The sequence below is a fragment of the Nipponia nippon genome, unplaced genomic scaffold (genome assembly GCF_047370975.1).
Source record: "Nipponia nippon isolate SJK-2023a ecotype South Korea unplaced genomic scaffold, ASM4737097v1 scaffold_7, whole genome shotgun sequence".
NCBI classification, from domain to species: domain Eukaryota; kingdom Metazoa; phylum Chordata; class Aves; order Pelecaniformes; family Threskiornithidae; genus Nipponia; species Nipponia nippon.
In genome coordinates, this window is record NW_028262391.1 from 33,443,987 (window position 1) to 33,469,861 (window position 25,875).

The 25,875-nt window shown below is 39.3% G+C and overlaps 1 protein-coding gene across 6 annotated transcripts in view; it reads left to right on the forward strand.

Annotated features, from left to right (window-relative positions):
* Positions 1 to 20,012, forward strand: part of PHAF1 (phagophore assembly factor 1) — a 35,331-nt gene extending 15,319 nt beyond the window's left edge. For 2 of the 6 annotated variants that reach the window (XM_087739840.1, XM_009469238.2), the window contains 11 exons: positions 3,757 to 3,851; positions 6,058 to 6,155; positions 7,833 to 7,945; positions 9,970 to 10,103; positions 10,738 to 10,821; positions 11,522 to 11,604; positions 12,369 to 12,412; positions 14,427 to 14,470; positions 15,835 to 15,893; positions 17,456 to 17,528; positions 17,967 to 20,012. In XM_087739840.1, the coding sequence (XP_087595966.1) occupies positions 3,757 to 3,851; positions 6,058 to 6,155; positions 7,833 to 7,945; positions 9,970 to 10,103; positions 10,738 to 10,821; positions 11,522 to 11,604; positions 12,369 to 12,412; positions 14,427 to 14,470; positions 15,835 to 15,893; positions 17,456 to 17,528; positions 17,967 to 18,056 (917 nt within the window). In that variant the 3' untranslated portion in view covers positions 18,057 to 20,012. Of the gene's footprint in view, positions 1 to 3,756; positions 3,852 to 6,057; positions 6,156 to 7,832; positions 7,946 to 9,969; positions 10,104 to 10,737; positions 10,822 to 11,521; positions 11,605 to 12,368; positions 12,413 to 14,426; positions 14,471 to 15,834; positions 15,894 to 17,137; positions 17,201 to 17,455; positions 17,529 to 17,966 lie in introns of all 6 variants that reach the window. The other 4 variants (XR_015700536.1, XR_015700535.1, XM_087739842.1 and 1 more) reach the window with 4 other exon arrangements.
* The last annotated feature ends 5,863 nt before the right edge of the window (positions 20,013 to 25,875 follow it).

Genomic DNA, 25,875 nt, shown 5'->3' on the forward strand with positions numbered 1-25,875 from the left:
GACCAGAACAAGAACAAACTAAATTAACCTGGCTGAACCAGCTCTTGGCTCTTGCACAGCTACTTGGCTGTTCATCACCTCTGTAGCAGGAAAAAGGCTATCTTTAAGCTCCTTGTTTATGTATGAAAACGGAGAGTGTATTTCAGGGGTTTGTTAGGTGACGAAAATAAGCCCGTGGTGAAACTTTAAAGAGGATATTTATAATTAAACTACTCGTGAACCTTCAAGAAATGGAGCCAAAAACTGACATAACAAGAAAGATTATTAACTCCATATAGGCAAGATACCCTTTTTAAAGCATCATTTTCTATTTTTAGCTTAACCCAGTCCATTTGCAGTAGTCGGGCTGATCCCAAATAGGCTAGTGTCCTTTGTGATTGATGGCGACTGCATATCCGGTCTTTGTCCCTGTTCTCTGCAGACGGTCTCTTGCACATTACAGAACAGGATTTATTAACTGTGGAGGGTCATGTGGCTAAAGTAATATCATAGCATAAAAGCCTGCCGTAGTAGATGAATATCAGATTGAGATAAATGAAGCTTGGAGGATTTCTAGTCATAATACTCCAAGGACCAGAATCAGCCTTTTTAAATTTCGCTTTGGTCATGCTCTTAACATTTCCTCTTAGGCAGAAACTCTGAGAACTTCAGTTAGCTATTATGGAAACAGTATGTACAAGACTGTTTATAATTTTAGCTTGTTCTATGACAATGGCTTATTTGCAAATATTTAGAGGAGAAGTGCTTGCAAAATTGTGGTATTATGAACCATAAAAATAAATAACCAGCTGTAAGCATTGCTTATGATACCAATAGCATGTCTTATTACTGCATAAAATTGTATACAAGCACTTAAAAGCATAGCTTGGCACCATATGTCCTCGTGCTAAATTTGCCAGATTTTGTGTGCCTATCATATTCAATTAAGAAAACTTGCACACTTGCTTCATCTGATGATAGTTTTTCATGACATCTTTTCATCCAATGACACATAGATACGAGAAAAGGCAAAAAAACAGAATAGTTTTCAGCATGTGGGAGGGATAATGATGGTGTTTTCATGTCCCACAAAAATTTGAGCTGGGGTGGGGAGTGAAAGGTGGGAAGACAAACCTTCCTCTTAATGTGACCAAAGTACCAAATGTCAGTTTTCATGAATGAAAGTATGACATAACCATCCCTTTTCTTCCCTGTACCAATACTCCTCCAAAACCCCAATGCAAGCCCTTTAAGTTTAAAAGTATTTTGTTACTTATCTCCGTGTTAACCTCCACTAGAATTTCAAACAAAATGTTGTCTTTCACTTAAAAGAAAGGTGGTTGCAGCAGAACTCTCCTGCAACAGGATACAGTGGTACTTTCAAAACATATTTCAAAAGGTTAGCAACGGTTTTGTGTTGAAACCAACCTTCAGTGAGCAGTTTTGGTTTTGCCAAATCAGTGGTTTTAAAAAAGAAGAGTCATCAGGAAAATTGCAACCAGCTTCATTACTTTTTGGCTAATGTTAGTTTGAAACATTGTAGTATCTTTGTCACGGGGCTGATTGAAACATGACCACTTTGGAGGTCAATAGCTTCGTCCAAGCCAAGATTTTATCCCACATTTCCATGATTCTCTGACCTGACCTCCTGCTGGGGAGCGCTTGCTCTCGCCAGTGGTTCTGTTGAAATTACATCCTGTTCTGAGTCCTTCTGGACGTGGCTGTTTGCTGAAGTGCCATTCAGCATGGATAAGGGCTGTGGGATTGAACTGAAGTCGTAACGTAGAAAAATAAAACCATCCTTCCCTCCTGCCACAGTGGCCTTGCAAGGATGGGGGGAGATCCTGTCTTCTAGCTCTGTAACTCTCAGACTTCAGAGGTTGCCCAGGCTCCCCTGGGGTGCCAGAAAAGTTTTGTGCTTGATACCAGGAAGACTTGACTTTTGGATCTGCCTCTGCTTTTATCAGGACTGTGTCTGTTCTGCAGGCTTGCTGGTGTTGGTGGCTTTGTCCCGTCCTGCTCTACAGAAACATTTTCCATCTGGTCACACTCTGCTGCTTTCCTGGAAGGCAAACTCTCTCCCCGTCCTTCACCCAGAGTGCAGCAGCAAAGAAGCAGTCTTTTTGCTTCTATGAGCAATTTTGAATTGAATTGTTCTGCAGGATACCTGTGTAGTAAATAAATTTAAAAAAAAAAAAAAAGGCTTACCTTGTTCAGTCACATGTTTGTGACATACGGTCTTGAGGGAGACACGAGACAACTTTGTAAGGATAAAAACATTCCTTGCCCTTCAAGTCTAAACATCAACAAACATTGCAGGGGATGGGAACTGATGCGATTTATATAATCAGATATCACACTTGGCATGACTAGGGGAAAAACACTTCTCCAGCTGGCTGTGGGCTTTGGAAAAGATGCATCATAATTTATCACATGAGAGAGATTTGTGTCATTTTCCTGCAGATCAAAACATTTCCCTCTCCCCACACGTTTTCCGTTGAGTGACAAGCAGGGAAAATGCTCTTAACCAGCACATTCTGCAGCAAAGGCAAATGATGACTTTTGAAAGCTTTATGCTTATTGCTCAACTATTATTTTTCTATCTTGGGTGGTCTGGCATTGTCCAGATATCTTGTGACATGTCTCAAGTCGAACATTGGAAAGACACTTGCGGGGGATATATTTATATGCATTTTCTCTCTATGCTATGTCATCTTAAATATAAAATTGTAAGGAAAAAAAAGAGAATATCAAACCAGTTTCCTTTGGTAAAGTGGAAGAAAGCAGCTTCTCTTGTTGGAGTGTTTCTTTACTGGTTTTTGCTGTTTTCAAACTGTTTTGCAAATGAACCAGATCCTGTGTGTTAGAAGAACACTGCGTTCCCCCCAGTGGCTACCAGGCACAGGTAGTTTGGTAGCATGAATCCCAAAACTGTTCCCAAGCTCCCAGTGTCCTGGGATTGTTTTTAAGCTTTCTACAGTCTCACAAAACAGTATGTCTTGTAAGTACTGGGATGACTTTTATTGCTGTTTATAGTTGATGATGTGCAATTTATTGCAATAAATCAGGACATCTTGTGACGTGACGAGAGCTGGAAGTCTGCGCGTGTTCTAATTTATTACTGCTCTTTGCAAAAGCAGTATCGACTGGTGTTTCTGGTGATACAATGATAATTAAAAGTAGTAAATGGCCTGCATGTCTGAAGCATTTCCTTCTTGTGCCGTATTACTCGGGAACACAGGTAGCTGAACTGGGGCATGCAAGCTGGAGCTCCTCTTGGGAAGGAGAGGTGGAAGTGGCAGGGAGGTACCTGCAAGCTCCTACTCAGGAATATGCTTCCCGCTGGTGTGAAATACAGAATTTATCAGCATTCCGGGCACATCTGTCTAAAAGACTTTCTGGCTAATATTGTACAAGTGTTTCACATAACAATGAACAGAATTGTTTTGTACTAATAGTAGCTCTTTAAACTACTTTAGGGATATTAAGGTATAATTGATTGTGTCATATTGTATAATTGTATCATTAGGGATAGGTTAGTGCCTACAGGCTTACATAGGCAACTCTTACTTTAATCAATCTAAGGTTTCTCTTACTGCTATGTTTCTACTGCAACAAATTAAAAGGAAAGCTATTACTGTTCTGTGTAATTGTGTTCCGCCTGCATCTTGAGATGTAGTAAATTCATTGAGGTGATGAAAATGCTGTTAGATATGAACTGGAGAATTCTTAGTTTATTTTGGTAACTTTGTGTTTTTACTTTCTTTTCCCTTTTAGTGTATAATTCAGCTGAGCAACTCTTTCACCTCAATTTCAGAGGACTGTCGTTTTCTTTTCAGTTAGACTCCTGGACTGAAACTCCGAAGTACGAGGTCAGCAATCATTCTTAGTTAATGGGTAGTCTTTTTTGCCTCTATGGTACTTGCAAAATATCACCTACAACATGTCTTGCCTGCAAGCAAAAGAAACCAGTAATTTGGTAGGAATTTAACTCCTCAGTTGTGCTCTTATTCATGCTATGTAATCACTTAGAAGTGAAAAATTTTCTTCCTTTTAGCAGAAGGCATATGCTTAGAGGCTTTGCTTGCATCGTGAACTGGGACTCGCGGTTCTGTTGTTGCAAAGAGTCCTCTAAAAATATGAGCGCTGTCTATGCAAATACGTAAATATTAAGCAATCTACTGGAAGGCTGTTCTTTTATCAGATATTTTTGAATCTCATCAAAGTGATTACGCAACTAAACTAGGGTAGAGTTCATAAAATACATTTTCATCTTAAGTGTCCTTCAGCATGAGTGCTTTTAGAAAGCCAAATGAATGAGCTTTATTTGTAACGCCTGTTTGCATATTCACCAAATGTTCGGATGAGTTACTGAATAATTGAATGTATTACTGCGTTCTCTGAAATCTTTGGAAATCGCTGTCTATAGTGGAAATGAGATCAGGTCTTCTGTGATTTCTACTTATACTAGCAAAAATGTATGTATAACTTGTTTTGTGTGAGGATGGAAATGCTCTCAGTTGTATTATCTAGGCTTATCAGTTAAAAAGAATGCATGCTGTATGGTATTAAAATAAAAAGGAGCGTCCAAAGAGCCAAAACAAAGTGGGAGAAATCAACCAACATGCTGACACATGTTTTTATGTCACAGCCTAGCACTTGTGTTTTGATATGTGAGAGAACAGGGGATAACCAGGGGAAACTACTATTAGCAATAGTGAAGGTCAGTTGGGTTTCAGAAATATTGGAAGGTAAATAGAAACTGAATAAGCCAAACAAAAAGAATGTCCCAACAAAGAGTAGTTGCTTTTCATGCAAGGGTTCCCAGGGCATTTATGAATGAAATGGCCGAGCTGCTAAAAACATCAATTGTTATGCCGAAGATTTGAAAAGATCATAGAATATCTCAAGTTGGAAGGGACCCATAAGGATCATCGAGTCACCTCTACTTATGGAAATGAAAAAACTCTGAAGAAAACTTTGGGGTTTTCATATAGCTGGTAACAAACTGCAGGTGAGGAGAACATGAAAACCTACGCACAGTTTCTGTTAAGAAATGAGGCATATAAGGCTCTAGAGATGATTTCTCTGTTGCTAAAGCATAAGTATGTTAAAAAGTAATCTGAAGTCTGACTACTTTAGAAAGCTGTGTTTTGAGGTGTTCATGTTCTGGGCAAGTTCAGAAAGAGGCTTGAAATCAGGGCATCTCTAGATTTGCTAAAGTAGTAGAGGTTCCCTTCTAAATACCTACAGCAGTGAAAGTCATTGCTCTGGGTTAATTTTGTTTTTCAAAGAATAACTTTTTGTGTTTACCTTATGTGATGTCCTGCTAAAGTAGACCAGGATAATAGTTTGCATATTGTGCATCTTGTTTTTGTTGACTGCTTGTGACGAAGTTGGCTTCTTTTCTGTCCAGTGCCAGCAAAGTATGTTGACAGTCTTGAAGAAGGTCCTGTCATCTTCAGAGTTGAAAGAAATAGGCTCTTACCACACTAGAATGAATCTGACTTCCTTAGCACACTTTCTATTTGATGAGAACACTCAAAGTCCCCATCAAAACAATATGTGTAAGAATGTGGTGATAAGGAGAGCGGAAAATCTATTTAATGAATGGGTCTCCGTTCATCAGATAAAGGCATTTTACAAACCAGCAAAAATGTTAAAAGGCTGAAATTAATGCAGTGGGAGAGAAAAAAGAAGTTCTACCTTTCAGATAGCCGATTTCTTAGAACACAAATACAGCTTATGAGTACAAATACTTTTATATTGCTAGCTGCCAGTGATCAAGCCAAGAAAACTTGAATTCTCAGTACACCACCATGGCTAATTGTCAGACTAGTGCCATCTTTTGGTGGATAAGCATAGTGAGCATTTCACCCTAGCTTGGGAATCCAGGAGTGGTGTAATGTAAAGAAATGCCATCTAGAAGGGGGTTTTTTGTTGTTGTTTTTGCCCCTTGTCTTTGGCTAGAGACTTACCTGAATTGGTAAGCATATAGTGTATTTCTAATGTAATTTGTAACTTTGACCTGAAGAGTCGACTGTGTCATGTAACAAGAATGATTTTGTATATCCACAGCCTAACTTTGCCCATGGTCTGGCCTCTCTGCAAATTCCACATGGTGCGACTGTGAAACGTATGTACATCTATAACGGAAACAGTCTGCAGGATACCAAGTATGTACAGCTGGTCATGCTGCTTTGATCATTTAGAATGTACTTTTTCTTCCTCATTTATTTAGGGTTTTGCGAATGCTAAATATAATCATACACTTTTTTAGTTTAGGTCTTTTATGAATTTGGTAGTGTGCAGAATGCCTTTAGATACCAACCTCTTTCAAATTTTCATGGGTGTTGTCCTCAGACCTTATAATCAAATGTTGGTTTGATTTATGTTGCTATAAAATCAGCTTGGCTCAGCTGTAACAGGCTAATTAAATTGACCTGAAAATTAATTCATTAATTAAAGGAGGAAATGTAGTGAGTCTAGTAAGAGATACAGTCAGGCTATTCTTACTCTAGATTTTGTTTGCATGCTAATGACCTCTCCCTAGACAAATCAAACTTGGTGTAGGCAGTCAGTAGTTTTGCGGTGTATTGGTACTATGTATGTCATGGCAGGGTCCTGCCAAGAGTCCCAAACTCTCTTGCTATACAAAAATAATAAAATATGTGTTTTCAGGCTTAAGCCATATGCATAATCTACCATATATTCAATATATTTGCAGTTATCTGACTGAACTTGCCATTCTGAGGAAACTAATCTTCATGCCTTAATACTAATGGAATAGTTGTATTTTAATATGGTTAATGTTTTCTGTGGTATTGTATTCTGTTGTCTTTTAAGCAGTAATTTATTGTACAACATCTGATGTTTTGCTCTTTCTAAAAATGTTGTTCCTGGTGTTCATTACTCGAGGAAAAATTGAAAGGACTTCTGTAAATTCTTCCTTTCAGCTTATAAAAACCCAAACTGATAAGGTAGTTTTTGTAGAGACAGTTGTGTTTTAATGCTAGGAGAAGATTAACACATCTGTGGATTACTGCTCAGAAGGGAGGGAACCTTGTTTATTGTAGACGTTGTCTCCTAATTAGGAATAAGTGCACTTCAGAAAAATGTTGTCTGTGCCTATCTGTGACATGGTGGGCTTTAGTGAAAGCACTAATTGTCACATGGGGCTCTGGGGTGTGTGTGCCGTTCACACAGAGGAGAAATTCACATAAGAAAAGTGAATTTTACAGAGCATATGCAGACTAACGCACAAAAAAGCAGCCTTTCTGTTGAAAATATCTGTCTTGGGGCTGTTATAATTTTCTCATATATTATTGTAATTAAATTGAAATGAGAACTGTCCCAGTAAAGCAGAGCAATTGTTTGTGGTGTACCTGCACAAGCTGAATTCATGTTCTGGGCTATGCAGTATCATCCCAAGAGCAGGGAGAGCATCACAGAGAAGGCTTTTCCGCTGTGTTTGTGTGATATGCCGAGTTCAAGGAGCAGGTATCTAAAAACTGTACAACTCCCATTTTCCCTGAGAAAAGTCTGAAATGATACATCCTCATAGGAGGTATCCAAAGGCTAGATACAGTTTCTGGAATTTCTGGAGTCTTTGAAACTCGCTGTTTGTTTCATTAATACTAAAGGTCCTGCATTTGAGTGCTGCCTTGTTGTTCCCCTTCCTTTTTCCCCAGACTTTCTGATCCTTGTGTCTAATATAAAGTTTAATCTTCTGAGTTAAATGCAGCTTTGTCAGAATTAACGTACTCTGTTCCAGTGAACTGGTACCAGCTTGTTAATGGAAGATTTGATGATTAAGTGAATCCTATGCACATCTTTTGTATGATTGGTTTCAGGGCTCCCTTGATGCCCCTCAGCTGTTTCCTTGGTAATGTGTATGCTGAGAATGTTGATGTTCTGAGAGATGGAACTGGACCCTCAGGTTTACGGCTTCGCCTACTCACTGCAGGTATTAGTGACACTCAGAACATCAAACTGGTTGCTTTCCTCAGGAAAAGAGGGATAAACCTGTATAAATTAAGCATAGGTTATTTGTGATGATTTTACAGGTGATTTCAAGGTGTTCTATATACCTTATTTTGAACTATTGGAAACAAAACCCAATAAAAACCCTGTGAAGGTGAGTCTGCCTGCTGCTGCATTTCCCTGGCCCTGGAGAAATGATGGAGGACTGTAGCCCTGCCCTCTGTAGTTCCGAGTCTTTAGACTCTGTTTACAGAAATGGAGTTCGTCTCCAGGTGTATGTGTAGAATAAAACAGACGAAAGTACATCACTGAAAAAACCATGAGAAATCAAGAAACCTTATGTACGTGTGCTTTTTCTGAGATTTCAGTGAGCTGTATAATGTTGATATTTTTGTGATTAATTCTGGAAGGCTTTTAAAAATGCCAGCAAGAGACTACATCAATGCTGCAGCCTTAGACTGCACTTTAAATTCAGTTCTGTTTTCATTTGCTGTAGGAGACAGCAGTGAAAGTGACAGGCTGATGAATACCTTCTTCTGTGTGCTTTCAGAGACGGGGCGGGGGGGGGAGTAGGCTTAGAAATTAGGGAAAGATATGGTGACTGCAAAGGAGCCTTGTTCAGTCACCATGACTTGAGACTTGACAATGTTTTTAAGAAAAAATACTGAGGTGTTTTTAACACTTTTCATTAGCAGGCTCAGCTTTTGACCTCTTCTGATTACTAGCTGTATGTATCATGAGGAAACACTTGGAATACGTTCCCAATATGCAAAAGTTGAAAAGGAGAAAATTTAAGATGAAGAATAAAAAATCATGAATAAAAATGGAGCAGATGCTTTCAAGTTACTTTGCTTCTCTCTTTACAGAGGAAGATAATGGAGAGCTGCCTAGGACAGGGAACATATATCCTCGTGTACTAGGGAAGGAGTTAGCTATAACATCATAGTAATATAAATGATTTTGAGAAATTGGACACTTCTAAGGTAGAGTGTCAAGTTTAGTTAAAAATATATATATGTAGCTTAAAGGAAATGTTGTCAATGAATAAAATAATTATTAAAATATATCAGTAATGTTCAGACTAAAACTTGCAGAGAGGCAGTCTGGACATGTGCTGTTCTTTTCTTGCCAAAGTCTGCAGAAACTCCGTTGTAGAACATATTACACACCTGTTCTAGCACAAGTTTCTCTGCAAGTGTATTAATTTGAAGTAACTCTTGCTTAAGAAATCAAGGATGACTCAATCGGATTTTTATGATTTATTTTATTGGGTAACTGGCTACATATAATAATGTGTAAGTGAGAAAAGCAGTGTGTATTTAGAGCACATCCTGTATATTGCAGTAACTGCTGCATATGTGTACATCCATTCTCGTAAATGTAAGACGCTGCATTCCTGAAAGCAAATGGGGTCACAGACTGTAAGATCTTTGTTTCTCAGCATCTAGTAACGTATGTCAGCCATTCATCTATGTAATGGCTATTCAGCAAGATCCATTTTTAACGTTGTTTGTGTAGGAACATACTTGCTATTGATTTAATAAGCTATGGGAATCTTCAGTAAAGAATGTATGTTTTCTGTTAATATGGATGAGGAATTTCACTTCACGGGCTTTACTTTTTTAGCTGGAGATACATCTCTAGTTGCTAAAGTAGAATATTTTAAGGATAGCAATAATTCTTGGTATTTACTGCTAATAACCAGCTGATCAAATTGAGACTGACTAGGTCAGCAAGTCACGTTCATGTGAATGGCAAGGAAATGAAGACAGCATTGCTGAAGTTGGAGGTTAAGGTGGGGATCTGTGCAACCGTCAGCACGCACATCACTTTGCAACAGTTTCAACATTTCTTAAAAAAATAAAAGGTTAAATTTAGTTTGGCACTGTTGTCTAAAGAATGCAGCTGGTTTGTGACAAATAGAGGAATGCTAAGCTTTTGGTGTTGATTTGCTGATGGATTCTTTGATCAGAAAGGATGAATTTTGAGTTGTTTTCCGTTCCGCAGGTTGTGGCCCGGGTGTTTTAGCCGATGCCAAGATGCGGGTATTTGAGCGTTGCGTGTACTTTGGTGATTCGTGCCAGGATGTGCTGAGCACCCTGGGGTCTCCGCACAAAGTCTTCTACAAGTCCGAAGATAAGGTGAGGGAATTGATTCAGGCGCAGGACTTTGTCTCTCTTCAGTGCTGTCCCGGTTTAATCACAGGGCCTGCATTTTGCAAGGCCAGTGAAGTTAAACTTCCATGTAGCACAAATTATGAGTGCTTCATTTGACATATAATAGACCAGGATGAACTGTTATGTAATTTGATTATAAAAAGCTTTTTTTTAAGCTAAATCGATGTAAATCTGTTTAAATTTAAAAAAAAAAAAAATTGCATCATTTTAAGTGGTTTAAAAATCAATAAAAACGGGAGCACTTTTGAATCCAAATGAGCCTTAGCAAGTGTTTTTAATTATATCTTATAATTCCCTATTTTTTAAATTATATTTTATGTAAAATAACTTTAGCATATACTTTGATCCTTTCCTAATGTTTTTACATAGCAGCATATGTGTGAACCTTTTACTTCAGATAACTAAAAAAGAAAAAAACCTGATGTGTCATTGTGCCACTGCAGACAGCTGATCATCCTGTCATGAAGCACAGTGTTTTACATATTTGAACAAGGCCTTCAGATGAGATTATGGCAATTTGTTTGAATGTAGTGATGTTGTTAATGGCATTTATCTTTGAGCGTTATTAAATACACCTAAAAAAATTTGTTTCTTGCAGATGAAAATCCATTCGCCCTCGCCCCATAAGCAGGTCCCATCAAAGTGCAATGACTACTTCTTCAATTATTTCACACTTGGAGTGGTGAGTGGGAAGCTTCCGTAAACAAATTAATGTAAAGTTTAGATTTAGCTACACAGCAGTCCTTTCAGAAGGCCAAAGGCTGTGGGAAATGAGAGACTGGAAAACTCTTGATCACTGCCTTAGGAATCTCTGGATGTGAAGGACAACATTGACTTTTCTCTAGCACTTGTAAATTCAATCAGTAACATTTTATCATCTCCACCAGTGGATGGAGGGCTCTTTTTGTTTGCACTTTGGCATTCTCTTAGGTTTTCTCCCTCTGCCATGCCTGATGCATAGATATACTAGTTCTTGTTTCTGAAATCCATGCTCCTGTCCCACAGAACTGAGATAGGTGTATCAACTGTGAAAGTTTGCCGAGTTGTGGGATGTAATGCAACCTTCACGTCCCTCCTTACAGCTATTTTGCTTCAGTCTACATTACTGTAAATAATATGCAGAAAAACAAGATCTCCTTAGAAAACGTGCCAACATTAGCAAATGAAACTGCAGTTGTGATTGAGTGCTGGAGGAAATGTGCATTTATTTGAATTTACAAATAGTCTCATTTTCAAATACTGCTTTTCATAGTTCCATTCGGTTCCAATGAGCTAGATACATATCACTGTATACAGGTACTGTTGTAACTAATCTCAGGTTACTTTGGGGAAAGCCACCTTCCTCTGTCCAAATTGCTTCATGTCTGTCTTATCTTCAACAGGATATTCTCTTTGATGCAAACACTCACAAGGTGAAGAAATTTGTCCTGCATACAAATTATCCTGGTCATTACAATTTTAACATGTGAGTGTAAAGAACTGATCTGTTAAAGAGTATTTTAAAACACCTGAAAAGGAAATCTTACGTTTCCTTTATAGAATTCCAGTATTTTTTTCCCCAAGTGTTTTTGGTGTATCTGGTAACCTGTGCAGGTTTCAGCCATCATTATTAGCACTTTTTAAAAATGATTTTCTTTTTACTTTTAAATGTCTTTATATTGTCAAGTATGTCTTAAAGCAGTAAATGAGGTAAGGTAGTTCTTGGTCCAGCTATAATGTGCAAACTCTCTTGCTAGAGGCAAACTTTGTATTAGCAAGAGTGTCTGCTTACTGGTAGGTGGGCTGCTGGTTTTCTCCTGACATTTCAGTTAGTGATTAAGAAAAAAATTTCTCTCATGCTTCTGAACGTATTTTCAATACATTTTAAATGTAAACTTTTTAGGGGAGTAATATGAGTTAAGGAATAAGTGATTGGTTGTCTGATTAAAGCAAACGTGTCTTCAGGCAGTTGGTGTTAGTGATGGAGAAATCTATAGTACTGTTTCTAAGCTGTGCTGAAGGACCTTTCGTGTCCTTTAGAAAATTGTTAGGACATTGCCAGGCTGCTGCCTTTTTTCATATAGAAAATAGAAATGAGAACTTTTCTTCTTAATATGTTAGCATTGAGACTCTCATTTTATTATTCATGTGACTCTTCATTAAACAGGTTATTAAAAGCCCTAAGTTTGTGCTATGCAGTTTATTTTGGGTCTTCTGTTTTCTAATAGCTTTATGATTTGCACTTTCTAGTTACCATCGCTGTGAATTCAAGATTCCACTAGTCATTAAGCGAGGTGAGTAGTTAATCTCTTGTCGTGCTTCGGGGGGCATGTACCACAAAATGCTCAAAGGGGAGGTACGATCAGTTTTCATTTCTAATGCATCCTTCGTTATCAGAGGATGCTAACAGTGAAAGTCATTGAGATGGAGGAAAAATTTTGGGGTTAGGTTTCTATTTGTTAGGTGAAAAAGATACTTCAGGACAAGTTAGCAGTTCTCTGATTTTATTTACACCTTGTTTAGTTACTTGGATCATATGAATATTTAGCTGCAACATCACTAATTTTCTGTAGTGCTGCCACTCTGCTAAAATGAATTAACTTGTATCTGGAGGCTCAAAATCTGTAAGGCAGTGTTAGTCTGAGCTGGTCTGTCGAGTCCACTGTTGAACTTTTTAATCCTGAACTTGCTCTTGAAAGGCTTATTCATGATATTTAATATAAACTGGTTTAGCTGGGAATGAGAACAAACATCTGGAATATGTTTGCTCTATGTGCTATAGACAAAGTATGTCTGTTGTGTTCACTTGAAAATCTCTACTTGAAAAAAAATATATATAATCAGTAGTGCTGAATTCTACAAGATATTTAGATGTGCCCAGCTCTGTGTATGTAAGTAATTGCAACAAAGCATGGGGAACCTTGTTTGTTTGAAGACCATAGAGATCAAGGTAGACTTCTCTTAAGTAAGAATTAACGGGTGCACTGGGAAAGCGTATATTTTGATTATCCAGGGAACACTGGATGCTGGGTAAGGTTTTGGCCAGGGATGATTTCTTCATTTTGATTGGTTTTCACTGTAAGTGAAGTGCAGTTCTCCTGTGGCTGTCACAGCAGCTTGAGCATGTAGAGGAATAAAAACCTGGAAAAACAATGTCTGTATGTACAAGCTTATACGAAAGTTGATATGTACTCTAGCCAAGAGAATAAGCATGAAAGTTCTCACTTTTTAAATTATTTCCCCTTAGGTTATTGTGCAATACTTCAGAGGCATTCATTTCTGATTATTTTTATGCACTTCAAGTAATACCATGAATCTCTTCTGAATATGTCTGGGTTTTTTTGGGTTTTTGTCTGGGCCTTTTTGGTTGGTTGGTTTTAATTCACCTTTCTGGTCTCTAGCTTATGTTTGGGACATGTAACAAGTTGAAAACAAATGTGACAAAATTTGTCAAGGGCCCATCTTCTTCTATCTGGTGGTAGTGCCTGATGCAGCTTTATTAACTCCCTTCTGTAGTTCAACTTCAGACAATAAATTGACAGCCAGAGTTCAAGTGAACTCTTTCAAGATAAAGAGAGCATGCTTATTTAGCAGGTGGAAAATACAGAGGAGCTTTTGATCAAATTAAAGACCATTTGCTATGTTTGATGTGTTTAGTGTCTAGGTCCATTCCCACTGCTTTAGGAAGGTGCTTTCAGTATTCAGAAGTCCCCAAATGTATGCATGAAACAGTTCTTGAAACCACCAGCAAACAATTTATTTTTAATTGTAAGCATAAATGCAATGCTGTCCTCACCTGCAGCTTTTTATTATTCAATAGATAGACTGCAATTCCGAAGCGCTCTGTTATCTTTGTTTTTGAAAGAGTGGCGTTTTAGTTGATTTGAGGCCTCCCAGCTCCTGAGTCTCAAGCTGTCAGCTTTAGCCAGCTTCCTTCCCAAGCGTGTTTGGGCTTGATGAGCGGCGCATCATGTTATCTCAGTGGGTGGCTGTGCTAGGCGTGTTGACTTTGTGCAAAGAGATGTAGTTTCTTTTACGCTGGTATTCTTCTATGTAAGATTACAGCTTAAACATATATAGTGTTAGAACTTGGAACTTGCTGTAAATAGGTTTGTTTAATCACCTTAACTGGCATTTAATCAATGTTGTTGACAATTCTGGGTGCTAATAAATGCTGGTAAATTTGTATATGAACTGATCGAATGCTCATATGTCTCCTGCTATCTGAACTAACCTCCCAAAATAAAGGATTATATAGGACACTGTTCAGGCATAAACTGTAAAGGCTTTTCTGTTTTTCTTTCATAGATAGTGCTGATTCACAGACTGAAACATGTACAACATACAGTAAGGTATGCAGAACTGAATGTTTTCCTTCTTTTCTTAAGCCATCTAAATGATCTATGCTGAATTTGCAGTACGCTTTGAAGAAATAATAGCAGTTGTATCATGTTTTGAAATAGAAAAGTTGAAGGCCAAAAGTTAATGTATGTTTTGTGGTTTAAACACTTTGTTGTGTTAAGGATTGGAGGCATTCGTAATAGCACACTTCTAGTAAAAGAAATTATTGCATTATTGCATGCTTTGAATTTTAAGATAGCTGCAGGTAGATATAGAACAGTAAAATATGTGATACGGGAAAGCGGTAGCAGTGGTGGCTGAATGTTAGCTGGAGGAGATCTTTATAAACAAAACTTTCACAGAGCTTTTCTACTTAACGTAGCTCTTGAAGACATTTAGTATTTAACGAAGAGGGTCCAGTGCCCTTCCAGCTTCTTCTGAAGCATGCCACTAATGGGATGTTTCTCAGGCAGCAGTAGGCCTTACAAAAACGTCACTGCTAGCGCAACACCTCCTGATGACAGCAGGCTTCTTGAAGACTGTATAGCCTTACTACCTAAATTAAATTCCCAACTGGGCAGTTGCTGCTGCATGTTTGAGAGCTACATTAAGTTGAAAAGCTTCTCAAAAATTGTGTTCAGCAGCGTCTCTACAGCTGACATTCAGCCAGGCTCAATGCTGCTCTCTTGGCTCCTGGGGTGCCAAATAAAGACTTTCCATGGTGGATTTTAGGTCCCATATTGGGAAGAAAAAATCGGAGTCAGCAACCTGGAAGGTGCCATTCTTTGCTTTTTGATTTGAATTACATCCTTCAGTGCTTTGACTTATTTCAGTCTTGTGTGTGAAACCGCAGCTTCTTAAGTCTGCGTAGAGTGATGAAAACTGCTGGACATTCCCAATCATTAAATAGTGCAGCTTTCTCTTCTTTTCCAAACTTGTCACTTAAACCAAGGAAAGGCTTTTGGGAGAGGTAGCAGTGATGCTATTTTTCCCTCTGCAAAGGTATGTAAGAGGATATTTTGCTGAGGTTTCCCACAGCTGCTTTGTTCTCTGAGACGTCCCTGAAATGCTACAAGACTTACCAGCTGCATTTTACTCATAAGACCCTTAGAATTTTTTTATATTGATAATTCTAATTCAAAGCTAATATGAGACAAAAATGAGAATAAACCCTGGGAGGATTTCCTAGCCCTACTAATGGATAGCTTCCATTACTGAGTATGGCTTCAGTCACAAAATACTTCTGTAAATACAGCCTCTGTGTTATTTGGCAAATGAGCATGTCACAAATAAAAATGTACACAACTCTCTTCCTAGATAGAAAAAGAGTTTTTCCATGCCTCATTTTAACACTAAGTCTTTGCTATGTTTACAGTGGGACAGTATTCAGGATCTTCTGGGGCACCCTGTAGAAAAGCCAGTGGTACTTCACAGGTAAAGATCTCTCTTTTCCTTGCAGGGATTGAGCTGATAACAGAGGATGAGTTTAGGCAGAGGAAGGGGGTTTATTGAATTAGCTACTTTTAGGCTGCTTTGATACAGTTTCAGACTTTTTGGCCGCTAACAAGACTAGATAGCTGCTCTCAGATGAAATACACTGACATGCAGAATGAAAACTTGGAAAATTTTGGAATGAAATTTCCAAAATTCCTTGAACTCTAAAATCTGGAGAAGAGCTAAGCAGCATATAAAGAAGTATCTCTGTTCATGTGTAATAAATAGTGTAGATTTTTTTTATACTAGTCACATGGATTTCAACAACATGACATCATATAGCACAGTGTGTAGTGTATATGATAGCAATCTGTCTGAAGAAGCCTTGCTTTTAGGAACATACATAGTTGTTCTACAGTTCTTTTAGGCTGACTGAAGGTAGAATGGTGTGCTTACACTTGCTCAGTTCCTACAGGGATTGAGCTGGGTGTTGGGTTAAATAGGCATTACCTGCTTGCAGTGCTATCATTCTATGATATGAAACTATGACTTATCTTTAGACAACTGTAAGTCATGGGTACTGTGAAAATACTACAGTAATTTCAGATATACCTAACAAGGTATTTTCATCAGGCTTTCATGTGATTTTTGAGTTTGAGGGGTTTTTTGGGTTGTTCCCCGCACCCCCAAATCAGTGTGTACTTTGCTCCCCTTTACTCTTGTTTTATTCCAATGAGATCATTAGAGCAGAAGCCATGTAAAGTAAAGCTGGGGTGAAATAGTGATAACATAGAGTCCTTCTATTTTTCATCTGTGTTGTAGAGTAGTTCAACCACAGTTTGCTTTACTGAGCACATCTCAAATGTATGTAATTTGAGAAACTAACCAGTTACAAGAAAGGCTAAAAGGTAAATATTTTCTAGGGGGTGGTTTTGGCTATAATCTAAAATCCATTGCAGTCAGCAGGAGTCTGCTATTGTTGTATATATGATCCAAAAATATCAGAAATATCTGAAGGACAAGTGATACACTAATCTGGAAAAATACTGTTTAATAAAATTTGGATTATTCTATTTCAGCATCTTACAGGGTAATTTTTTAACATGATAAAACCAGTGAATTAATAGACAGCATATAGTAAATACATTTGGTAAAGGCTGAGAAAGAAAGTAGATTGAAGAGTGGGAAAGGATCTTGCACAAAAATAATTTGTAGTAAATTACATGGTGCTTCTCTCTTCCTAGGTATCTGCTTATTTTCAGTGTTCTTCCTGTTCAAGTTCAGTGGAAGACAGTTTTCCTATAGAGGTCATTAGTAACTCTTTGATTACTTTCTCCCTGCGTATTAGTAATGGCTCTGTGACATTAAGCAGAGGTATCCTCTGGCTCACTTGGAGTCTAGCAGTGGTGTTGCATAATGTAGATTTACTTTCTTTTGATGAAAGCCATGATAAAGATGCCATAATTTACCTTATATTACTGAATGGTTATTCTTCCCTAAGAAGTTCCTGATCCTCGCACATCCTTTTGTGTTGTTTTTTTTTCCTCCTCTTTTCTGTTCAGGTCATCATCTCCGAACAACACTAACCCATTTGGGTCAACCTTTTGCTTTGGACTGCAACGAATGATCTTTGAGGTTAGGAGAAAAACTTTCCTATTTGTTTGAGCAAGAGAAGATGAGGAGTTTGCTATTATTACTACTGGCTTCTTATCTCCCATTTCAAGAAAAGCCAGCACTTCAGAGCTTACTGACAGGCAACTTTCCAGTCTCTGCTCTGAGGTTGTACATTTGCACGTTAAAGCTGGGACTTCAGTTTTGTCACCTAGAACTCATACTAACAGGAGATGCATGCACTCAGCTCTGAGTAGTGGTGGAGCATGCTGGCGTTTAAATGTGTCACGGAAATGCAGAGACCGTTTTTAGGAGCTAGCCAAGAGCTTGTTGCTTTCTTTTGTTGTTGTGATTTCTTTTTTCAGGCAGATCAGTTCCATATACGCTGTTTTCACTCTTCTGAGTTCCTGTTTGGTGTACGGTTCTTTTAATTTCCCTTTTTCCCCTGCTGTCCTTTTGCAGGTGATGCAGAATAATCACATAGCTTCTGTTACTCTGTACGGCCCAACGCGGCCCAGCAGCCAGTTGAGAACATCGGACCTTCCCCAGTGAGCATCCCCTGCAAAGTCAGCTAATCTCAATGCTACAAAATTAGTACAGCGTGCCTTGATTTGCTGCCACTTATAATATGGAAAGCACGTTATGATTTTTTTTTTCAATAAGCCTTTCCACCCAGGAGCGGTGTGGAGGGGATATTCTCTCAACCCTTCATCATGGGGCATGGAACTGTTGATGGAGGAAAGCAGCTTAGGTGCCTGTGCCGTCGTTTATTCCTCTCCGTTGCCCTCATCCTATGCAGCACAGACCTGAAGAGACTGTCCCCCCTTCTCAGCTGGCAGAAGGGGGAAATGGAAGAGGGGCACGTAATGACTGCAAGAGTTAGAAGCACAAACTTTCTGAGCCTTGGAGCATCTGGAAGCAGGTATTGATTTTAGTCTGTTTGTGTTACTGTATTGATGTGGTGGTCACATTTTAAGAAAACGTGTGTGTGTATATATATAGATATAAACACATCGGTATTTCTGTGGCTTAGGACATTGTACCAAGTGTGACAAGGATGTATATATGTCCATGATTTCAGGCACCACATCTTTGTGTAACTTTAAACCAAGCAAGTAGCATGTGCATAATACTTGGTTGTAACATTTGCACTACATACACTTTAATTACTTGATAAACGTTTATCTTCACTGAGGAGCATCTGTGTACTGGGTGTGAGTGGGGTGTGATGGTTATTTAATGTACGCTGCGCATAAAGCTTATTTATACAGTGGATCAAACTTATCCACCTTCCTGCACTAATATGTACTTGATATGCTGAAACAATTTTTTTTCTGCCATGGCTGGTTTACTAATCTTTTTTTTCATATGCAGTTTAAAAAAAAAAAAATTCTGGAAGAGGTTGTTTCTATGATTGAATTATGCTTTAGTGAAAAGGTTTGATACAATTTTTCATACTACAGAAAAATTTAATGAAGAAATAGCATTGCCTCATTTGCCTCTGTTCCGAAATCCTTTATTCCTACTCTGTTTCCTTAGAGAAAGAAAAGCTGTATATAATGGTATCTCAGAAAGAAATTCCCGAGCTCTGCCATCACCAAGAAAACCTTTTCTGTAACTTTTGATGTGTGATTTTAATTTATGCCAAAGGTTTAGCCAAAGACATCCTTATTGTAGTTTTGCCATTTCTGTACATATATGCTAACTGCACACCCCACCCCAGCAGACAGGATATAGGCTTCTTTCTAGTTGGGAGATGCTGCTCGCAACATTTTATCCCAGGAGGATACTTTAGGTTTCTAGTTCTCTTACCAGTCTTATTTGGGGGAAATAGGTGGTCTGTCTTTGAAATATTGAACCCTTTTTAAAAATGGACAAGAGAAATGTATAATTTTATCCCATTTTTAATATTTTGGTGTAGCAACTTGTGATACATAGATGACAATTTTGTGAGTTTTACTATGTGTGTACAGATTTTGTAAATATGACATTTTTGTAATTTTAACTCCATGTACAGTGTAATCCTGTATAGTTTATCAATGAATGAGAGATAGGAAATAGAATGTTAACTGAAGTTTTGGATCCTGGACCAGTAGCAGGGATAAATGTGGTGTGTGTGTGTGTGAGACGTTCTTTGCCATTTAGTCTTCCTGTATACTGTGATACTCCAAACTGTTTTGCTAAAACAAACAAAAAAGCCCCACGGAGAATCTAATGGATAAGGAAAAAGTTACTGTTTACCTTTATCCCTAGGTGTCACTCCTGTTGAATCCCTGTTCAATCTGTGCTGTCTCCTGTGATCATTGCTTGCTAAGAAAATTCTATGCCTCAACCTTCCTTTTTGTTTCCTCTCTAATTTTAATTTCATTTTACATAGCCCCTCTGTAAATTAAATGGAATAATAATGAGCATGTACACTGAAAAGAAAAATAAAATGAGACTCTCAGTTACTGTTTTTGTGTTAAATACAGTTGCTGGGTGTTTTTGTAATAAAATCATGGATGCTTTTGCTTTTTTTTTTCTTATCAATTAGTCCGTTTTATTTTACTGTCTTTCAGACGTTATATTTGAAGTACCTGACCAGTGTTCCTCCTTTACAGCTGATGCAGTATAAAAACTGACATAACTTGCAGTCTGTTTCCTAGTAGATACATGAAAGCGTATTATAATTTTTTGCCCCAAAGTGGAGAAGGAAAGTCTTTAAAGTATAGTAAATAACACTGTGGCTTCTGTATTGTGTTCAAAAATGGGATTGTTACACTCATGTGAGCCTTCGGGGTATCATTAAAATCAATCAAGCTTCAAAGAGTTTGAATATCTCACAACAGAATGGAAGAAATGTCTGCAGTAAAAGGAGCGAACGTGAATTCTCATACTGCTTTCTTGTGCCCTCAGGTACTTCAACAGAAAAGCATCAAAAATACGCTTACCCTGAAGTAGCTTAGAGGTTAATGCAGGGCATAAGGAATGGGACTCCTGTTGCCATTCGCGTTTTTCCTGCGCTGGCTGCGTAATGCAAGGTAGAGCACTTAGCTCTCCCTCCTCTAGCATCCTTCCGTTTTGGAATATAAAATGAGCTTGCATAGTGCTTGGCTCAGTGTTCTCTTGGAGAATTTTATGATCTCTGAATTGAGATGGTGTGCATGCTTATGCTTGTTACTAAAATATGATAGCAATCCTGATAATAAATTATTTTTAATTAATCCTTTTCTAATAAAGGCTCCAGATTAGCTGCAGGAGGAGATAAATTCTTGATGGGATGATTTTGAGTAATGGCTACGCAGATGCTACCACTATCCTGCTCTTGAGCATATTCAGTTGAAATTCTTCAGAAGCGTGAGGTCAGGACTGCTGCTATAGCATGCACCTTGGGACTTAGGCCGGGATGTCAGCAGCTTACCAAAGGCATTTTGCAGCTTCAGTGACCCCCATCACCACTTGTAATACGCTGGTGAGTGAAAGCAACTAAACCAGTGTAGGTAATGAAATGTGCTCTCTTAACAGCCTAGATACTTCCGTAGGTCAGTCCCTTCATCTTGAAAAGTTCCTCTGTAACAGGCAAAAATGAAAGGCAACTTTGCATCTTGGCCACTGCTGATGGGCTGAGCACAAAGCATTTGACTTCTGGGAGAGGCAGAGCCGAAGAAGGGCATGGGGAGATAACGCTGGTTTGGGTTTCCTTGCTCTTCCTTTGTGATTGCAGCTGTTCATAGCTTGCTTCTCTGAGTTGTTTTGATTTGTTCGCTGCTATCTGGACTAAGCCAAAGCTGTTCCTGTGCTGATGCATTAGGGGAGCTGGTGTGGAGCCTTAAGGACTTGCATGAAAAGGTTAGGACTGGGTGGAGGGGACTGATGGCAGTTTTGAATCACCAGAACGAAGGGAGGAAGGAATAGGGAACAGAGGAGCTCTGGGGGAGAAGGTGAGGATGGCAGTGCGGCAGGAAGGGGGGGCTGGGACAAGGCTGTTTATTTGAACCAGAAGCTGTTCCTTGCAGAGGGGGGCGCGGGGTGCAGCAGTGTGCCAGCTGGAGCTCCGCCGGGCCAGCTGGGCAGGGTGCATCACCTTCCCCTCCCAAAGGAGCCGAGGTGTTTGGGCTGTGTCAGATCCCATCTCAGCCGGTGCCCTTGTTAGAATTATGTATGGTTTGATAAGATCCTGCGTGTTGGCAACGTGTGCGTTGGTCCATCATTTTGGTTTCATATGATGAAACTGTTTGATATAACATTAAGTACAACTGCATTTTTAATAAAACACATTGTGCATATGATCCCATTTTGATGTGTGCCTTTTTCCTTTGTATAGAAATTAAGAGTTTCTGTGTGTGTGTCTGCTTAACTTGAATATTGCAGTATTTTCCACAGTATTTCATTTGTTTACACTTAATAAAACTGATTGTTATGCCCTTCTTTTTGGAGGTGAAGCTGACATTTCTTCCTGTATTCTTTAGGCCTGCAAGTGGTCCCTGGGCTCCTGTGAGTATTACAGGCAGTACTATATAGATCAGTGCTGCTGTGTAATACTAGAACCCTCTGTTCCCCAAAATGTAATTCCTGTCAAGAAAACTCAGTTTTTCTGTTGCCAGGAACCATCACACTTCTAATTCTAAACAGATTTTTTTCTTTTTTCTGACATAGTAATCAGGTGGTGTGTGAGAACCGATTCATACGCTCATCATCGCTCATATTCCAGAACTCCCATCAAACCTGTTTAAAATAAAATCTTTCCTGTGGCTCAGCGTTACAGCAAGGTGGTGATTCATCGTTACCAGGGGCTGGCTAGAGGTTAGACTCCAGCTGGCATTTTCCAAAGGGAAACCAAGGGTGTTGGTGCCCACTTCACATTGACTTTCTACGTGTTGTTAGAGCCTGTTAGTCACTTAGCAGCTCTGCTAAGCTGAACTTGCGTTAGGCTTTGTGTTTGACGGCTCCAAATGTATACGAGAGTAAATCTGCATGTGTGTGAAGCTGTGTGGCTGTCGCTTTGAAAGAACTGTTATGTCCAAGCTGTAGTTATTGCTTCAGAGTATTATGACAAGGACCAAGATGTCTGATAGGGCAGAATTTGACGTGGGCTGGTTGTGTTCTTTGAGTTCAGAACAATTTTTGGTGTCATGATGCAAAAAAAGGCTCTTCTGTGCTAGCTCTGCAGTTACAATTGTTCCATGTTAACTTTTGCCCCATAAACACCTTTTATTTTACCTCCTTTGTCTTGATTACACCAACACAAAGGCATTCTCCTCTCTGGCTGATCCCGTCAGACACAACCTGACACGGCATGTGTAGCCAAATAAATACCTCGCTCTGTGTTTTTGAGGAGTTGATAGAATACAAATTAGTTCTGGTTGGTGCTTTTCGTGTAAGGTATGGCCCAGGATGTTTCAGAGATAAGGTAAGGTTGAAGCAAAATAAGGGAAAATTAAAAACAGAGCTTACTGAAGATGTAATTCTTGAGCATTAAAGTAGGATCAGGAGTTAATGAAACGGGGGCTTTGTTCAAGGTCAGGGCATAACCAGTTCACCAAGTGAAAACTGCACCTACGAAGGGATTTGCTTTTGCAGGGGGCGTATGCGTTATCTGGAGGGCTCACGTTGAACTGAATTCCGTATTCTCTGCCTAAGTGAATTTTAGCTGTAACTAATACAGTCACTGTTTAAAAGTTTTACCTGCCAAAGCTTATATCCGAGGCTTTTGTTTTGTTTGTGGGGATGTGTATTTTTCCAGCAAGCAAAATCATTCGTTTTCATGATCTGGGAACAGCGACAGCTTGAAACAGCGGGAAAGGTAAGCTGGAGTTAGCAGAATTGGTCATTTACTGTGGTGTAAGGAACCGTTATAACAGTAACTCTTGTTCTGGACTAGACTGTAATGATTTAACATAACCTTTTCTCTTTCATACCCTAATTAATTCCCCTTTAAATGTTTGGTCATTTTAAAGTACTGCATATTGCAGTTTCGGAAGCTGGTTTTAAGTGCCTTAATGTTTCACACCTACGCTACATATTCCACTTAGCATCTAAGTTTCATTCCAGTATGAATACCCTTCAGAGACACATGTAGTTTAAATAGCAGTCACAAAAAACCCCCTCCGTGATTATGCAATGTGCAGTCTAATCCACTAAGTAATCAAAACAGCCTGAACCACTGTATTCCCTTTTCACCTCCGCTGGTCTCTCTTAGAAAAACCGAAGGTCTGAAATCCCGAGTTTACCCTCTTCCTCACTGGGTAGCTCCGTTGCATCCACGAGTATGGAGGCTACTAAGACTATTTCACCCTTTTCTTCTGCTTCTATGGCCGTAGGGTGCGTTTGTCTTAATATCACGCCTTTATTCCCACCCAGCTCAGTCAGCCCCCCTGGGGACAAGGCAGTCACCGCGGACCTGTGTTATTTTATGTTTTTTTTCCCTGGTCTTGGCGCTGGGCTCGTCAACGGAGAGGCTGGGAAAGGGGGAGAGAGAAGATCGGGGAGCTGGGTTTGGGTGAATTGGAGAGCGAGCGTCGGGCTGGTCAGGACTGGTGGGGGAGCTGTTTGCTGCTCTTGGAGGGACTCATGCACTCATCCTTCGGGGTTTAGTTTCCTCTCTCATTTCTCAATATGGTTTTCTTACTGACCATAAGCCTAGAAAATCATGAAAAGCTGGATTTAAAAGTTTTCCTGGTTTTGACAAATATCAGTAGAGTTAGTAGCATCGTTAGGGAAATGTGGGCTGATTTTCCAGGCTGCCGAGACCTGCAATTCCAGCTGAATGGTACAACTCAGGGGCTCAGCAGTTCTTCAGGCTGGGCTTTGGGGTTGCCTTCCCCCCTCCCTGCCCCGATCTGATGGTCTTCTAGCACTCTCCAGGGAAAGTTCTCCGTGCTAATATTTAGTGAGGGTTCTCTGAGCCCTTTGATTATTTTGTACTGTTTGATTTTTGCAACTGGGGTTTGCTTCCGAGAACCTGCTGTAGAAAGATGAATAATTAAACTGCAGTCAGGAAGCACAATATTTTAACACTCAGTTGCTTCAGAGCCATCTTTGGCTTTCTTTTTTATGATGTCTAAGTCAGCAGCGGCCTGACCGAATGATGGATCTTGGCCTTCACCACCCGTTTGTGTTCGGAGATGCGTTCGGAGGTGCTGAATGTGAGGTTCAAGCCAGCTCTGCTCGTTATAGTGACCAAATCTGGCTACTTACGTACAGTAGGAACAAAATTTGACTGTGTGTGGATCCCTGGGATTCAATAAAACCTACTGTACTATTAGCTTCAGATGTTTATGTCTGTCTGGAGGAAGTCTGCTCGCTTTCCTTGCTACTGGTGGAATCCACTTAGAATGTTTTTTTTTGTTTTCTTTTCTCATCGTGGGTTAGTCATGGAAAAAAATTGCCAAGCAAGGCGTTTTAGCAAACCCCTGACTGGTGCATCGAATTAACCAGTTACTAAAAGCTGCTCAGGATGTCACTCTGAAATGGATGGGTTTGGTTTTCTGAGATGCATCAGAGAGGTTGGCAGAGGGTCCTTCCTGCCAGTTCTCATACACGCCTAGGGTTTTAGGGTTTTCTGAAAAGACCCCCGTCTTTTAGGAAACAGTCTCCAGCTCGGGTGAAGTCAAAGACTTTTTGCCTGCTGTAGCAGTAAGTAGAATTTAATGAACTGCAGGGGGTGCAGCACTGCCCTCCAGCATTTCCCCAGTGCATTATGCTCACGTACGGGGTCTGTGATCTTCCAGCTCAACTGCAGAAGCAAATGGAAACTTCTAAACCCACGTCAAACAAGCTGTGCGGCAGAGGATGGAGAACGAAAGCAGATGTATCTTTCATTAATAATTACTAGATTTAGTATTCACTGGATAAAAGAAATGAGCTATTCCATGGACTAAGTCAACGGAGTAAAGAGTTTGCTCTAGTTCTGTTTCTGCCAGCTATCAGGGTATGTGCTGGCACAGGTGGATGTTGAACAACAACTTTGATCCAGGACAAAATGCACTCATTAATGCTGTACTATGGGTAGAGTGCAGATCTGAAGACGTTATAGAGGGAGGAGCCATCTGTGCATCTCCAAGCTTAAAAGGAAGATCTTAATAAGGACTGCTGAACCTGACTAGCTGCCTTGTAGGAAATCATAAGGTAAGCCATGCTTATTTCTCTGTTATTACTATTAAATTAAGTCCAGCACAAGTAAAGATTTACCAAGTTATCCAAAATAATGAATCATGTGGTTTTCACGTTGCTGTCTTCATGAAAAATACCTGTGGTGTTAGTCTTACAACGTGTGCAGATGTTAACCACGACAACTTGACAGACTCACTCTGACAACTAGAGGCACGTCTGCATGCTGTCTTTTAATTATGCTATAAATAATTTCCCAAACAGTAATCTAATCACAGGTAAT